General features: G+C 42.3%; 1 protein-coding gene across 7 annotated transcripts in view; it reads right to left on the reverse strand.

Annotated features, from left to right (window-relative positions):
- LOC121548950 (protein FAM184A-like) overlaps positions 1-18,140 on the reverse strand; it is a 168,131-nt gene extending 149,991 nt beyond the window's left edge. For 6 of the 7 annotated variants that reach the window (XM_041860632.2, XM_041860635.2, XM_041860634.2 and 3 more), the window contains exon 1: positions 17,406-18,140. In XM_041860632.2, coding sequence (XP_041716566.1) covers positions 17,406-17,585 — 180 coding nt within the window. In that variant the 5' untranslated portion in view covers positions 17,586-18,140. The remainder of the gene's footprint in view (positions 1-17,405) is intronic. The other variant, XM_041860631.2, reaches the window with a different exon arrangement.
- Between the last annotated feature and the right edge of the window lie 278 nt (positions 18,141-18,418).

Here is an 18,418-nt window from a genome sequence, read left to right on the forward strand (position 1 = left end):
GGTAGGACTGGTGGAGTTATGACGCACATGCAGCTAACAAAAACATATGGAAATGTCTGCTCTACCCAAAATTACAATCAAATAATGGCAGCATTACCGCAAAAATGGAAGAGGAAAGTGGAAGGGGGAGAAAGTAAGGAACTTGTCTGTCGGCCTTGCATTAAAGAACATAATTGGTTAAGGAAAACTGTGATAAATAAAAAAATATATCAGTTTCACTTAAGGACCAAAGGATTGACAGCCGTCCCATATAGATTGCAAAATAGTTGGGAAGAGATCTTTGATGTACCGATCCCATGGCATAGTGTTTATGAACTGACACGCAAAACGACACCGGATTCAAAAATTAGAATCTTTCAATTTAAATTACTATATAAAATCCTTGCTACCAATAGAATGTTATTTATATGGGGGATACAATCTTCCCAGCTCTGCAGATTTTGCTGTGAAGAGACGGAATCATTGGACCATTTGTTTTGGTTCTGTCCATTTGTAGCTTGTTTTTGGACACTGGTCCAGGAATGGCTAAAGGATTGCAATATTTACCTGGAACTAACCTTGCAGATAGCATTACTGGGTGATCTGAAAAGTCATAGTCAATCAATCAATAATATAATAATACTTTTAGCAAAGCTGTTTATTTTTAACTCTCAATCTGTAGAAGCAATGAGAATAGAAAGGTTCAGAATTATTGTAAAACATCACAGCACGGTTGAAATATATATGGCAAATAGAAATCCGATATGGATGGTGTTAAGAGATAGATGGGAGGTATTGAATAGAGTTGAAGGATGGGACTAATAACAAATAACAACAAATAATAACAAAGATAGCTAATAATGTAAAGCATACTGTGTCCATAATAAGTATATAGGCTGTATGTTGGGAGCTTTGGGAAAGAGCACAGTTAGAAAGATATGGCATATAGAAGCAAACCGGATGGACATCATGAAAACGATCGGAGAGGTTGAGAGTAGAAGTAGTTCAGGAGCAAAAAATTAATAAATAATAATAATAATAATAATGATATATATGTATGTATGTAAATGTATATATATATGTATATATATAATAGAATTATTGTAAAATTAACTGTGTCCATAAGGTGTAGATAGTAAGTATAGACCGGAAGTAGAGACCTGGGCATTGTTGTTCACTAATTTACTCCAAGTAGGGAAAGGATGGTGGGGTTGAAAAGTAATAAAGGGGAGTATATATATAAAAAAAAAAAAAAAAAAAATGGGGGGATTGGAAGTGATGCAGACAATTACATTGATAGAAGATACAATCTATCTGCAATATTAAGCTGATCCATTCCCCCCAAAAACAAAACAAAAAAAAAAAAACAAAAAAAATCTGTCCTCTCTTATTCAGGTAAGAAAGCCCTCACCAGGATTTGCCCAAATCACCGCCTTTTAAAACAGCATAAAAAAAGAGTTACTGTAGTACAGGGTTTCCGTTAGCAGGGAATTGCTGGCTTTTGGACAATATAAAAAATGTTAAGCCAATAAATCAAACTGTTGTTGCCCAAAATGACTGGGAGAAAAAAAATCCCCTTGCAAAATAATGTTTTTATTCATTGATGGAAATACCAGTCAATCAAAATACATTTTACTGTCATGCTTATCGATCTATAGATTAATTTGCATTATTTAGTGGAATTAAACTGTCCGGAGTGTATTTTCGTTAGTCATTATGTATGTTTTTTATCCAACACAACTATGACACGCACACAGAATACAGAGCCTATTTTGAGCGGGATTTTCCTGTAGCTCCTCAGCTGGTTGCTGCTGGAGTAAAACATAAACTGGAACACGTTGTCGTACACATCGATCCAGAGCATCCCAAACATGCTCAACGGGTGACATGTCTGGTGAGTATGCAGGCCATGGAAGAACTGGGACATTTTCTGCTTCCAGGAATTGTGTACAGATCCTTGCGACATGGGGCTGTGCATTATCATGCTGAAACATGAGGTGATTGCGGCGGATGAATGGCACAACAATGGGCCTCAGGATCTCGACACAATATCTCGGTGAAATCAAATTGCCATCAATAAAAAGCAATTGTGTTCTTTGTCCGTAGCTTATGCCTGCCCATACCATAACCCCACCGCCACCAGGGGGGAACTCTGTTCCCAACGTTGACATCAGCAAACCGCTCACCCACACGATGCCATACACGCTGTCTGCCATCTGCCCAATACAGTTGAAACCGGGATTAATCCATGAAGAGCACACTTCTCCAGCGTGCCAGTGGCCATCGAAGTAGAGCATTTGCCCACTGAAGTCGGTTACGATGCCGAACTGCAGTCAGGTCAAGACTCTGGTGAGGACGACGAGCACACAGATGAGCCTCCCTGAGACGGTTTCTGACAGTTTGTGCAGAAATTCTTTGGTTGCGCAAGCCCACAGTTTCATCAGCTGTCCGGGTGGTTGGTCTCAGACGATCACGCAAGTGAAGAAGCCGGATGTGGAGGTCCTGGGCTGGCGTGGTTACACGTGGTCTGCGGTTGTGAGGCCGGTTGAACGTACTGCCAAATTCTCTAAAACGACGTTGGAGACGGTTTATGGTAGAGAAATGAACAACAGCATGGTTGGTAACAGCTCTGGTGGACATTCCTGCAGTCAGCGTGCAAATTGCACGCTCCCTCAAAACTTGAGACATCTGTGGCATTGTGTTTTGTGACAAAACTGCACATTTTAGAGTGGCCTTTTATTGTCCCCAGCACAAGATGCACCTGTGTAATGATCATGCTGTTTAATCAGCTTCTTGATATGCCACACCTGTCAGGTGGATGGATTATCTTAGCAAAGGTGAAATGCTCACTAACAGGGATGTAAACAAATTTGTGCCCAACATTTGAGAGAAATAAGCTTTTTGTGCTTATGGAACATTTCTGGGATCTTTTATTTCAGCTCATCAAACATGGGACCAACACTTTGCATGTTGCGTTTATATTTTTGTTCACTATACATATTTTCCTCCCTTTCACCATTTAAGTGCAGGCAACAGGTTATCAGCACATCACCCACCATTTTACAACATGAGCTGGAGGCAGTATGCATTTGGAAAGCATACTTAACCTGTATGTTTTATTTCATATTATAAGGCATGTCTTACCTTGCTTCAAAGTAGCCTATAGCCAAAATCCTACCATAGAAACATGGAGGCAATTATTTTATAAAGACTTCATAGGCGACGCCATTTGTTTCAAGATTGGGGAAGTTTACAATTTATCCTACCATTTCTACCGTTCTGCGTGCCAGTTTCATACGCGCATTTTCGTGGAACAGTTTCATCTCAAAATCAATGTCCCATGGTTAAGCATAAAAATCTGAATTAAAATTATACAAATCTAAAATCACCAGCCTCGAGGGGGAGATTGTTGTAAAGATTTTTCCAATAGCTTACTGTGAGGAACTATAGTTTTTATATATTATATATTTATATAAAATATGTAAGAAAATACACTTACCTACATTTCTGTGCAGCAGGCCACGTACTTCTATGCGTGTTCAGGCGCAACCGCTCCCTCAACATTATCAGGACAGAGAAACCAGACACATGCTCATTGCTCACATGGAGCACTCCAAACAAAAGACAATGAAAAAATTGACAAATCTCGTAAATGATGGTTATGAAATAAACCAAAACTTGTTTCTCACAAGTGTAGCAGGTTGTGAACTCTGCAAACAATGTTTCCACTCCGAGAATGAGAACAGTAAATGACTATAATTAATACATGCATTTACAGATGAATGTCTCCAAATGACAGGGATTAACGGTACATTTACTACTGGTGACATATGTAATGGGGAATTTATAAAAATCTAAAATCAAAGGGCAAACAATTCACACAATGAAACAATGAATGAGCAAGAATTGGCAAGAGCCAGCTGAGCCACTCTGGTGAGACTCGCCTATATCTTCGCCACACACCCCTAGCCTGCTTGTCTCAACATTTTAAATTATACTCAAGACACAATATCCTCACACATATTTTAGATGCTTTTCACTGACAGCCGCAACTCAATAATCAGCTAGGCCTATTGCCACACGCTCTGCCCAAATGGCGGGCTTCCCAAATAGGTATAGGCCTAGGAGCTTGCGATTTGAAACAATCCACAGCTATTTTTTAAAAGAAGCTAATGATCCTCGATTCCTCTGTGGCTAAGTCATGCTTTCTGGTTAGTATTTTTAATGATAGTAGTAATTATATAATCTTGGCACATTTATTTCCATTTACTTCCCATTTACTGTTCTATTGGTTTTCATATCAACTTTCTTTCATGGTCCAGAAGCCAAAGGCACAATCCTAGTCATATTAGCAACCCATCCTAGTTGTTGCATCTTTACATTCCCCCTCTTTCTAAGTTTCTAACAGAGATTTTCATCTCTGTCACATCTCTGTCACATTTATTGACTACCAGACCATGTACATATTTTATTTTTTTCTGAGGTCTTAGTGTCAAGCAAAGAGGCACTGAGTTTGAAGGAAGGCCTTGAAATACAGCCACAGGTACACCTCCAATTGACTCAAATGATGTCAATTAGCCTATCAGAAGCTTCTAAAGCCATGACATCATTTTCTGGAATTTTCCAAGCTGTTTAAAGGCACAGTCAACTTAGTGTATGTAAACTTCTGACCCACTGGAATTGTGATACAGTGAATTATAAGTGAAATTATCTGTCTGTAAACAATTGTTGGACAAATTAGTTGTGTCATGCACAAAGTAGATGTCCTAACCGACTTGCTAAACTATCGTTTGTTAACAAGAAACTTGTGGAGTGGTTGAAAAACAAGTTTTAATGACTCCAACCTAAGTGTATGTAAACTTCCGACTTCAACTGTATAATCGACAGCATAATTATTAACTTGACCATGCTTAGATGTGGTCCTCTGTAGCTCAGCTGGTAGAGCACGGCGCTTGTAACGCCAAGGTAGTGGGTTCGATCCCCGGGACCACCCATACACAAAAAAAAATGTATGCACGCATGACTGTAAGTCGCTTTGGATAAAAGCGTCTGCTAAATGGCATATTATATTATATTATTATTATTATAAAGATATATTCAATGCAGTGGAGGCTGCTGAGGGAAGAACGGCTCATAATAATGGCCGGAACGGAGCAAATGGAATGGTATCAAACGCATGGAAACCATGTGTTTGATGTATTTGATACCATTCCACTAATTCCGCTCCAGCCATTACCATGATCCCATTCTCCCCAATTAAGGTGCCACCAACCTCCTATGATTCAATATCTGATTTGTTATTGTTTCCCATCTACCAATCACAGAACTTCTTTATGAGGCTTCGAAAAGCTCCCTGTTCTTTGTAGTTGAATCTGTGCTTGAAATCCAATACTTGACTGAGGGACCTTGCAGATGTTGTATGTATGGGGGACAGAGGGAGGTGTAGTCATTCAAAAATCATGTCAACCCCTATTATTTCACACAGAGTGAGTCGATATGACTTATTATGTGTTTCTTAAAGCCAAATGTTACTTCTGAACTAATTTAGGCTTGCCTAAACAAAGGGGGTGAATACTTATGCAACAACTATATTTTTGTTATTTAATTTGTATTAATTTTATTTTCACTTTGATAGAGTATTTTGTGTAGATCAATGACAAAAAATTACAATTAAATCTATTTCAATCCCACTTTGTAAAGCGAAACAAAATTAAAATACAAGTTCAAGGGGGTGTAGACTTTCTATAGGTGCGCACACGCACACGCACGCACACACACACACACACACACACACACACACACACACACACACTCTCTCTCTCTCTGTCTGTGCCACCACTCTCCCTCGTTAGGCCTGTCTGAGAGGCAAAGGAACATCATGAAACCCTGTGAAGGGTGGTGGGGGCTGTGGGAGAGGCCAGTGAGCCAGGCCTGAATGAGATCCCTAGATCAGACTTCTCTAAAACAGGCTTTATAGTGTAGTAAAGGAAGAGAGTGGGCTGACACAGCTCACCTGTTTAATGTCTCACAGAGATAGGCCCTAAAAGCCAAATGACCACAACTAGGACTACAGCCATGTACCATAAAACCCTCAGGTTTTACAATAACTCACATTCTATTACTGTATTACAGAGACACACTTCCTCAATGACGTCATTATTTCAACTGTCAGGGGTTTGGTTCCTCTGCTAAGTTCTTACCATTGAGAGTTTCACTTTGAGCTAATTCCAGCCTGCTCTATCGTCTGTAGTATTAGCATTTATGCAGAGTTGGCAGCACCACGTTTGGTGTTAAAACCAAGTGAGATGTTGACCAAGGCCAGTAAAACAGATTTGTGGCGGAGCTCAGGAGAACTGATTATAGAGAGAGGAGAGAGTAGCACTCACGATCACACTTGTTGTTGGGCGAGCCCAACACCCGAGCCAAGACATTTAGAACCATTCAACTCCAAAGACCTTGGAGAGGCCTGAAACAATGCGTTTAATACCATTGACTTTACTTCACAGTGTTTAAATGTGAGCGGAGTTTCCCGCTCATCGCTCATGGAGCCGCTCTGGCGCTCCGCATCCTTTCCAACTGCTCCTGCTAAAAACCGCTCCGCACTCACAGGACAAAAACTGCAGCTTAAAATTCACTCCATTCATTAAAATCACAATTGAACCAACACCCATCTATTTCTGTGACTACCTGGACCCACCATTTGGTTTTGAAGTATTGAAACCAAACCATATGATTTGAATGAAAAGTATTTTAATAAAACATGAAAGGGGGAATGCAAGAAGCACTTATCATTTCAAATAGGCTACATGTCATATTAGACAGCATACCCAGACAGGGAGCCTAATTATATAGGCTGTATTATTTCAATTATTTCAAGGCTCTAGCCTACAAAGAAGTACATTGTGAACATTTGCGAGTGCAACACAATAGGGTGGTAGGGACATAAAGCCCTCAGCATTTAAACAACATTTAGTTGTATTAAATCATTATAGTCTATAAATTGCACATATAGGCTGTGACTTACTTAGAATTAAATACAAATTAAAGGAAAAATGCCTTTTTAGGCTCAGTCTACAGTGCCTTTGAATTCATTTTTAGAAACACGAGTTTGGCCAGAGTCTGTGGCTTCAGGCTCATGAGATGGTGCCTGGAGAGCAGGCCAGTAGCGCAGAATATCCTCTCCGCCATTGCAGAGCCACTGCGGATTTTAAACACCCTTTTGTAAATATTTAGCGAACTCTATGACAGTAGCTAAAGCAAGGGGCTATAGCAGCGCACAAGTAGACTACAAATGCATGCTGGGCCGGGCATGCCCTGACCTCGTGAATTGAGAGCTACTGGAGTAAAATTTGACTGGGCGAGAAGGCCGACGCTCCAGCCTTTGGGAATCTTGTTCCGCGCTCCAGTCAAATTGGGCACGCTCCGCTCCAGCTTCACTCACATACTCTGGCCTCTATATACAATACCAGTGGTTTTCAACTTGTGGTCCAACAATGGTGGTCCGCGGGGGCATTGCAGGTGTTATATTTTTTAAACAATTTATTTTCTTTCAAAAATAATAACAGTTGGGAGTATTAATGGTATTATAAGCAATTTTACATTACCCTTCACAATGCAAATTGTTAATAATATAGGCCTTTAATTAGTTACACTCACTGCTAAAATGGTAAATTGGACCATTATTTGAATATTATGTAAACAAATATTATGCGACTCCGCGAATGGTGGTCCTCAAGAGCATTTGACAGTGATTTGGTGGTCCCCGGAACGGAAAAGGTTGGGAACCGCTGCTCCATACATCAGATACCCTGTGGCTCTGTGAGTGAAGAATTGGATGGGGGTTGAGGTGAAAGCATCTTCACATTGATTGTGCATTGTGTGATAGTGAGAAGCAGCTGACAGCTCTTGCTGAGTTGGCTGAGTCATTGGGAAAAACCAAGGAGTCAGAGCAGAGGCCAGATAGTGGCCAACAGACACACACACCAAAGTGTGGAAGCCTCTGGAAGACTCTCTCTGTATTCACAGTGCTTCTCTTCATTTTGTTCAGACAGTCTAGCTCAGCCTTTAACTCTGTGGAGCAACCAACCAACATCAGCCTGACCCAAACAAAAAGAACAACAGAACCAGTTGGAGGGAGAGAAAGCGAAGCTTGCAAAACAGAGAAACAGAAAATTCAGGGAGATATGAGACCGTTAGACTCAGACAGAGCGCATGCAGCAGTGTCTTCCAGTACGCATGGCAGGCAGCCCCCTCCAGACTGCACCGACTCGGCATGTTAATGTGGCAGCCATTAACTGGACATTAAAAGATAAGTCCGGCCTAGCCGTTCCGTTCTTCTCCACTCCTCCTCCGAGCCAGCCAGAGCCAGCAGTCCTCCTCTTACTGTAGCTCATTCCTTGCCCCACGCCCCCCCTCTTATGGACTGCAGGTGGAAGGGTTCTCGAGTCAACCGCTTTTAACTTGGCGCCCTCTGATGCGAAAGGCCAAGTCATATCGTCTCTCTGTCATCTTAATTGGAACATTTCTGCAAGTCGTGGGCGCTGGTGAGGCGGCCTGTCAGCACTAAGGCACGGCTCCTCTGATTAGTGCAAAAGGAAAAGCAACCTATCCTTGGGTACTAGGTCCTGTACTGCACAGCCAGCTCCAGGCTGATGTAATCAGGCAGAGGTGCACCAGGGGTAGGCTAGATCTGACTGTACTCCCTTTGACAAGGATGTAGAAGAAAAGGGCAAATGTACTGGTAGATTGATTTATGTTTAAATGAAGGGGGAAAAAACACAATTCCTCGAGCCTGGGAATCAGAAAATCTCGTTTTTATTTCATTTTTTATAATGGACAGGGAAGTGGATTCCTTTATCTCTCTGCCCTCTTCTGTTTATGTTTTTTGTCGTTAATAATGGCACACAGTCCCTTAGCGTGGGGTTGATGCAGAGAGGTGAGGCAGCAGAGAGAGGCGCAGACTGGGCTGTGATAGCGGAGGGCCCTCCGGGGGTCCTTGGGGAAAGGCCCCTGACCCTGGCCCCTTCCACAAGGCTTACTAATGCATACAGCATCATCTCTCTATAACCATGAGCTGTACACTCTCGCCTGTAGTCCCTCCACCAGTTAGAATATTCATTTATTTAGGTTATCTTGTTTCACAAACTAATGCTCTCCCTACCCTCCTTGTAGGAGCAGGATGTATTCTGGCTATGTGTGCTGTTATAAGCCTTTTGTGTGTGTGTATTTGAGTGTGTGTGTGCATGAGAGACAGATCAATGTGTTGAAACCGGCAGAAAAGCCTGACACTAATACGTGTAAGAGGAGGATGCTTGAGAAGCCAACCCGCAGGGTGTGATCGCTGACAATACTGTGGGGAGACAATGTGCAAGAGACAATAAACCAAATTAAATCATCACATGGGACAATATGAGGCCAATAGAAAAACAATGAGCATTGTAGACTAAAGCCCATCGCATGTGAGAGGATGGGGCATCATATTTCTCTAAGTCCCTCCCAAACCAGCAGGACATTAAATACAGAGTGAAATATGAACTAGGCCACATTGAAAATTCACATCGTGCTGCAAGGGTGCAAATGACCATGAAATTCATCTGTCAACAGAGGAAACTGGCACTTTAGTGTTGGAGAGGCCATCAGCCTGAACCAACAACGTTTGCTTTGAAGTCTTTCTAGGTGGGGGGAGGAGATCATCAGAAAGTATGTCATCCAGGCCCCCAGAGTCCGGTCTGGAGCGTGAAGTCACAAGCTCTGCTGGTCGGCTACTGCCCCTAGAAAGCCGGAAAGCATTCACACCCCTAGACTTTTTCCACATTTTTTTGTTGTGTTACAAAGTGGAATCAAAATGGATTTAATTGTAATTTTTTTGTCAACGATCTACACAAAATACTCTGTAATGTCAAAGTGGAAGAAAAATTCTAACATTTGTAAAGAAAATTATGAAAAAGAAAACATATACATATGTATTCAACCCCCTGAGTCAATACGTTAGAATCACCTTTGGCAGCGATTACAGCTGTGAGTCTTTATGGGTAAGTCTAAGAGCTTTGCACACCTGGATTGTACAATATTGGCATATTATTCTTTAAAAAATGTGTCAAGCTCTGTCAAGTTGGTTGTTGATCATTGCTAGACAGCCAGTTTCAAGTCTTGCCATACATTTTCAAGCCGATTTAAGTCAAAACTGTAACTAGGCCACTCAGGAACACTCAATGTCGTCTTGGTAAGCAACTCCAGTGTATATTTGGCCTTGTGTTTTATTGTCCTACTGAAAGGTGAATTTGTCTGTTGGAAAGCAGACTGAACCAGGTTTTCCTCTAGGATTTTGCCTGTGCTTAATTCTATTCCGTTGCTTTATTTATTTATTTTTACTCCGTAGTCCTTGCCGATGACAAGCATACCTATAACATGATGCAGCCACCACCATGCTTGAAAATATGAAGTGTGGTACTCAGTGATGTGTTGGATTAGCCCCAAACATAACGCTTTGTATTCAGGACATAAAGTTCATTTCTTTGTCATATTTTTTGCAGTTTTTTAGTGCCCTATTGCAAACAGGATGCATGTTTTGGAATATTTTTATTCTGTACAGGCTTCCTTCTTTTCACTAAATTCACCATTGCCCTCATGGTGAAATCCCTGAGCGGTTTCCTTCCTCTCCGGCAACTGAGTTAGGAAGGACTCCTGTATCTTTGTAGTGACTGGGTGTCTTGATACACCATCCAAAGTGGAATTTAAAAAACGTCCCCATGCTCAAATGGATATTCAATGTCTGCTTTGTTTTTTACCCATCTACCAATAGGTGCACTTCTTTGCGAGGAACCTCCCTGTTCTTTGTGGTTGAAAATCTCAATTTAATCAATTTGAAATTCAGGCTGTAACAAAAGAAGTCAAAGGGCGGGAATACTTTCTGAAGGCACTGTAAATTACGATCACTAGAACGGCCCCCCCCCAAAAAAAATGTTTCGCAACAAATTGAGATATTTCATTAAATAGTGATCCATCGACCATGATCCTTTGCTAGTTATGGCCACTTTCACCATGATCCGTAGCGATTTTTTGTTGCCATTCAGCACCATTGAGCAATATGGCGCGCTTCAAATTCAAATACATCCAGCTTCATGCGCCATCGGGGGTTTTTCATAGGAATACGTGGATGACGTCAGCACTATCACTATCTACTGGTTTTAATGTCTATGATGACATCTTATCCTTGTCATACTGCATGACATCTCTGAACATGGCCATGGCAACATCATGCATGGATGGGCAGTCAGTGAGCAGCACACACAAGTGTAAACAGGAATATGTTTTACACAGATGATCAATGATGAGTCTTAACTCGCCGTGAGACTGAGCTGGTCGAGTCGAAATTAAGGGTTTAATAACGCACGGGGGAGCACAGGTTTGTGACGCAGCCACCAGTCAAACAGTCAGTCATGTTCTGACCTGTGCTGTCATTAGTTGTGGCCTTCCTGTGTTGTCATCAGCTCCCCACCTGACACCTCCAACCTGCCCTCTCTAATCTCCACCTGTCTTTGTTCTTGGGTGTTTCCTCACATTCCTGTAGAAACTCAGTACAGTACAGTACGGTCCCCCTAACAACAAACAGCCAGCCAGCTCAAATGGCCTTGTCAAATGCTTGGGGATATTTCATTAGAAATGCATAGGTTACTTTTACACTCATTGGCCAGAAGGGTATTGTTTCCTCGGCTTCATTGCTGCCTGGAGTCTCTAGAATACACTTGAGGTGGAACAATTGGAGCTAGAAGCACAGAACTTTCCAGGCTAAACAATGCATTATTGTCCCAGAGGTGTGTTCTGGCAGACGACAGATGAGCAGCATGTACAGTATGGCAGTGACCATTTACCACAGATTGCATCACACAGTCGGTGGTGAATCAGAGACAAGTTGAATCATATTTCCTGTGATAAGGGTGTGCCATGGGGTGTGAAAGTATCTTAATGAAATCTGACGTGGGATTGTGACAATCAGCCAAGAGCATCCTGCCAAGGTTAATAACAACTCCTGCCTTTTTCAACAGCAGGGTTCGATCTTGACAGTTTGTTCATTTGATTTCGCCTCCTCTCTGAATCCTTCTGGGAGAATAATTGAAATCATTTTCAATATCCCCAGTGCCTCCAGGTAAAGTCATGGCCAATTTGTGTTCTCAAAGAACAAGCATTTTTCCTCACCACAAAATAAAATAATTTCCTAGTTCTAGCCTAGTTATTCTCTCCATAAATTACATATTTCAAAGAATGAGTTTTCAGATGTCCTTTCTTGCAAGCCCTCTGCAGCACATCATTGTTCGAATCCTTGTAGTACGTTTGCTAACCACTTATAGGTACTGTAGCGTTAACATGCTTACTCAGAGTAAGGGTTTTCTATTAAGCCTGCAATGCCATTTCAGTCCCTATCTGAGGTCCACCAGATAAGGCTGAAGCGGTTTCCTAAAATAACATATTGTTAAGGTTCCTCCCAGTCCCACTACCTATTGGAACTAAGCCCTGGAGCCCAGGGTCGTAGCCATCTGCTCTGCAGCATGGCCCATCCTGCCACCTGATAAAACAGAGAAATCTAATCACTTCTAACCCCTGGATTATGGCACAACACATGCAGGCGTTGCAGTGCACTATATTCCCCTCTCTGGCAGGGATTCACTGGGGAGAGGGGATGGACGGGAACACCTGGCACGGCTGGGAGAAACATATTCCTTCAAGTGTTGTCATCACTTTACACAGAGCAGCCCGCTCCATTGCAGAAGTAAACACAGTGCTGGGAGCTAGCTGGAGCTAAATCAGAGGTGGAATGAAACGAAAGTGAAACATGCGCCAGTGACCATGTTAACAGGGCAGTGCTTGGGTAACAAGTGGTGCTGAGAAGGCTACCACTCTGGCTACCACTCTGACTCCAACTGGCTCTTGGCTCCAGATCACTCTGTAAAGGCAGTCTTGTTGAATTTATGTGGGAATCTGAATCATGAAGATACACTAGATACACAAAAGTGTGTGGACACCTGCTGGTAGAACATCTCATTACAAAATCATGGCATACTGCCAACTAATTTTGGCCATGTAGTATACAATAGACTTATTTGTAACATAATATATAACATGATCTACATAAATGAGGAAACACCCAGAGTTTAACTGTACTGTGTTGGCCTAACCTATATTGTTGTAGTTTGCCAAGAGTGAGCAAAGCTGTCATCAAGGCAAAGGGTGGCTACTTTGAAGAATATCAAATATCAAATATATTTCGATTTGTTTAACACTTTTTTGGTTACTACATGATTTCATATGTGTTATTTCATAGTTTTTTCATGTCTTCACTATTATTCTACAATAAAGAAAAACCCTTGAATGAGTAGGTGTGTCCAAACTTTTGACTGGTACTGTACATGTCCGTATAATAATCAGTTTTCAGGTGTTTTTGTCTATAAACCCATTACAGGACTCATTAGCAAAGCTAAGGACAAAGGATTGGTCAAGGCCAGATGCTTCAGAAAAATATGCATCTTAATACCTGCATGATATTGTCTTGAATTATAATAAACTGGTTGCTATGGAAGCAATAGCCTACTTACAGTCCTGACAGCCATCCTCTATAAAATGCAACGGACACTAAAATACAGCTCTCACGCAGGCAGTCGTACAAGAAAAAAATCATTTTACAGAAAGGATTTTGTTCAAGCGGTGTGACACAAGTTCTGGTGTAAAATGACCAATAAAGTGAGTCTTGTAATATTGTACAGAAATATAAATCCCATTGATATTAAGCTGCCTTTCAAATAGATAATTACTGTAGGCTAAAATATGGCTCCTCAGTTTGAAATGCCCTTGCATCCAAATGTTCTTTGCTGCATCACTTACAGTATTCAGGTGAGAGACAGAAACAAAAATGTACTGCTGTGCCTCTCCAAAACTCTTGAGCGTGCCGTCTTTAGCCAACTCTCTTGCTATCTCTCTCAGAATGACCTTCTTGATCCAAACCAGTCAGGTTTCAAGACTGGTCATTCAACTGAGACTGCTCTTCTCTGTGTCACGGAGGCTCTCCGCACTGCTAAAGCTAACTCTCTCTCCTCTGCTCTTGTCCTTCTAGACCTGTCTGCTGCCTTTGATACTGTGAACCATCAGATCCTCCTCTCCACCCTCTCCGAGTTGGGCATCTCCGGCGCGGCTCACTCTTGGATTGCGTCCTACCTGACAGGTCGCTCCTACCAAGTGGCGTGGCGAGAATCTGTCTCCGCACCACGTGTTCTCACCACTGGTGTCCCCCAGGGCCCAGTTCTAGGCCCTCTCCTATTCTCGCTATACACCAAGTCACTTGGCTCTGTCATATCCTCACATGGCCTCTCCTATCATTGCTACGCAGACGACACACAACTAATCTTCTCCTTTCCCCCTTCTGATAACCAGGTGGCGAATCGCATCTCTGCATGTCTGGCAGACATATCAGTGTGGATGACGGATCACCACCTCAAGCTGAACCTCGGCAAGACGGAGCTGCTCTTCCTCCCGGGGAAGGGCTGCCCGTTCCATGATCTCGCCATCACGGTTGACAACTCCGTTGTGTCCTTCTCCCAGAGTGCAAAGAACCTTGGCGTGACCCTGGACAACACCATGTCGTTCTCCGCTAATATCAAGGCGGTGACCCGATCCTGTAGGTTCATGCTCTACAACATTCGGAGAGTACGACCCTGCCTTACACAGGAAGCAGCACAGGTCCTAATCCAGGCACTTGTCATCTCCCGTCTGGATTACTGCAACTCGCTGTTGGCTGGGCTCCCTGCCTATGCCATTAAACCCCTACAACTCATCCAGAATGCGGCAGCCCGTCTGGTGTTCAACCTTCCCAAGTTCTCTCACGTCACCCCGCTCCTCCGCACACTCCACTGGCTTCCAGTTGAAGCTCGCATCTGCTACAAGACCATGGTGCTTGCCTACGGAGCTGTGAGGGGAACGGCACCTCCGTACCTTCAGGCTCTGATCAGTCCCTACACCCAAACGAGGGCATTGCGTTCATCCACCTCTGGCCTGCTGGCCCCCCTACCTCTGCGGAAGCACAGTTCCCGCTCAGCCCAGTAAAAACTGTTCGCTGCTCTGGCACCCCAATGGTGGAACAAGCTCCCTCACGACGCCAGGACAGCGGAGTCACTCACCACCTTCCGGAGACATTTGAAACCCCACCTCTTTAAGGAATACCTGGGATAGGATAAAGTAATCCTTCTACCCCCCCTTACCCCACCCCCCAAAAAAATGTTATAAGTCGCTCTGGATAAGAGCGTCTGCTAAATGACGTAAATGTAATGTAAATGTGCTGTAAAGCTGAGAAATATGAAAGTCTTGCATCTCAATGAGCTGCAAAATACTGTAGTGTCTACCTACTCTGAATGACACTGCAAACGCTATGAATCAGGACCTTACTGCAGGGAGTAAGAGACAATGTTTTCACCAGACTAGAGCATCAGCAACACACAATGGAGCTGCCTTCTAATGCTTCTGTAGGACAGGTTAGATTTATCCCCTTTCAGACCATGTCCACTACTGCAATGTTCCGACTGAGTTATGACCTGGACAAGAGGACACTTGCCACTAGTCTGTGTCTGTTTGATATAGAGGTTATTTTGCCACTAGTCTGTGTCTGTATCCAATGTAGAGGTTATCTTTCGGACATTAGTGCACTGATTTTTCTGTTTGGGTTAGTTGGAGGTAGGATGCAGCAGCTGTATTGCTCCTTATTGAATGACCATGCCTTTGAATTGGTTGTCAAATTGAAAACCGCAAGGCTAGAGTATGCAAATACTAGCCTGGTGGCCCAGTCTGTCTTGTGCTTTAGCCAACTAACTCACATATAACGTACTGAAATGTGAAACCCTGCCACAAGCAAAAGCTGGGCCCACTTTAAAGGGTTAATAGCCCATAGGTCAGGTTTTAAATAATAATATAATATGCCATTTAGCAGACGCTTTTATCCAAAGCGACTTACAGTCACGCATGCATACATTTTTGTGTATGGGTGGTCCCGGGGATCGAACCCACTACCTTGGCGTTACAAGCGCTGTGCTCTACCAGCTGAGCTACAGAGGACCACGGATTATAGACGGGTTGGTTGTTTAGCAACAAAACCGACACATGCGCAACTATGTTGAAAAACAGACAGGGTTGGCTTAGACTGTTTACAACATGTAAACTATATTTAGTCTCCAAATGTTTAATGAAAACATAAATACATTTGCACAATGAGCACTTGTTGTCTCTCAAATACATCGTTACAGTTGTTGGTTAGCTAGCTAGCAAATTTTAGCCATATTAGTATTGACATGAGTCAAAACAAGACATGGTATCAATAACATACAACGAGCTGAAACAAGTCACCTACGATTCCCCACAAGGCAGATTCTCGTCGTTTTGTATGATATGTTACGAATTACAATTCACAATTTGTATTATATGTTATGAATTAGCAAAACATACAATATGTTACTAATTTGCTAAACATATGGCATGTTACGAATTCTAGCTAGGTGGCTAGGTGGCTAACATTAGCTAGCTGGCTAACATTAGCTCGGTTAGGGTTAAGGTTAAGTTTAGGAGTTAGGTTAAAGGGTTAAGGTTAGGTTTAGGGTTAGCTAAAAGGGTTAAGGTTAGGGTTAGAGGATGGGTATGCTAAAAGGGTTAAGGGAAGGGTTAGGTAACATGCTAAGTAGTTGCAAAGTAGCTAAAAAGTAGTAAGTAGTTGAAAAGTTGCTAATTAGCTAAAATGCTCAAGTCGTCTGTGATGACATTCGATCTCGTAACCTTTGGGTTGCTACACGTTCGCGTTATACGCCCACCCATCCACCCAGACCAACCACCCTACTTTCGTTTTTGCCTTAATTAACCATCTGTTATATGTAACTATACCAATCCTAACATATCATACTAATTTGAGTATCCCGGATTGACATTTACTATGTTACATCTAGTCTATGAGACCAGGCTGGGATGGGATACTTTCCTCCTCAATTAAATTAACATAGGCTATATTAAAATGGGTAACAATGAAATGTTCTTAAAATGTGTGTGCGTGTAATCACACTGATCGCGCAAACAGCTGTCAGAACAGAGGGTTAAAAGTTATTTTTATTGAGCACTAGTACAAGATGATGTGAGTACTACTGTAATAACGTTCCGTGTTCAATGTTATGTTTGCATACGTATGACCAAACTAGGCATATCATTCTGTAAGAACTGAATACTTGCTAGCTATATATAAAATAATTGAAACATTTTGCGTTCTGTATAGTCAGAGCATTGATTCGCTGATGCCGGATGCGAGGACTGGGCTACCTCCTCAGCACCCGAGCCTTGACAAGTGCAGCAGCATTACAGCACCTGATTAAGGACCGGTCCATTGGTACCCGAATAGTAACAATCCTTACCTTTGTCAGCTGTGCTATTTTCTTGCTCATTTTGAGGTGCAGATCTTGGGTATATTCCATGGTGATGCCCGCCTGGTAAAACATTGTAGATGATGAGCCAGAATTATATTTCCCTGCTCCGGACGATTGATTGCAAGCTGCAGGGCTGTAGTATTGCTGCCAACCCGCTCCAGTCGCCATCTTCACGATCCTTCAAATGTTGTTACTATAAGAATGTGATGTATCAATGACAATAGCACAATGGTCAAAGCAGGTTCCCCTGCAACAGGATCTTTCTCCTCAAATCCGTAAAATAAAAATACATCAAGACATCAATCTTTCAACTGCTTGATAATATCAATGTCTGTCATTTTCTGCTGGTCAAACCTAATGCAATACAGTTGCTGTTAGCATAACGTTAAAAACACATGACAATGTAGTATTTTGCCCTTATTTGCTGCAAAGCGCAATTAACACTGCCTAAGGTCTTCATCACAGAAATGTTGCCGTTTCATGAAGCTGTCCTCAGCATTACCTAGCTAACGTTAGCTAACGTTAGGTGTAGCAATAGCGTTCCTTTGACCACACTCAAATTGTTGATATTATTCGTTTTGTATTTGGCAAGCAAGGAGTCACCTGGCGCAACGTTGAACCCGATATTTACACCGGAGAAACCCGGTCCGTAGAGAGGTTTCTTCAATTCATAGCTAGCTTGTATCAGCTCTTGTGTTTGTGTGTGTGTGTGTGTGCGTGTGTGTGTGTGGGGGGGGACTCTGTTACCATGGATGACTTCAACAGTTTACGTTACTGTCAATGACGTCAGTTCCGTTCGTTTTCACTCTCTCTCCCGTCGCTTTCAATGATACGATTATTTTTGGGGGGTATAGCTACGATGGGATCAGAGTCGGGGGACACATGCCCTACATTTCAATAGAGTGTTAATCAAAACATGAAACAAATATTGTTGCATATTTGTGTGTGTGTGTGTGTGTGTGTGTAGCCTATTTGTGCATGTTGCAAGATCACATTCATTA

The sequence above is a fragment of the Coregonus clupeaformis genome, chromosome 33 (assembly GCF_020615455.1).
Source record: "Coregonus clupeaformis isolate EN_2021a chromosome 33, ASM2061545v1, whole genome shotgun sequence".
Classification (NCBI taxonomy): domain Eukaryota; kingdom Metazoa; phylum Chordata; class Actinopteri; order Salmoniformes; family Salmonidae; genus Coregonus; species Coregonus clupeaformis.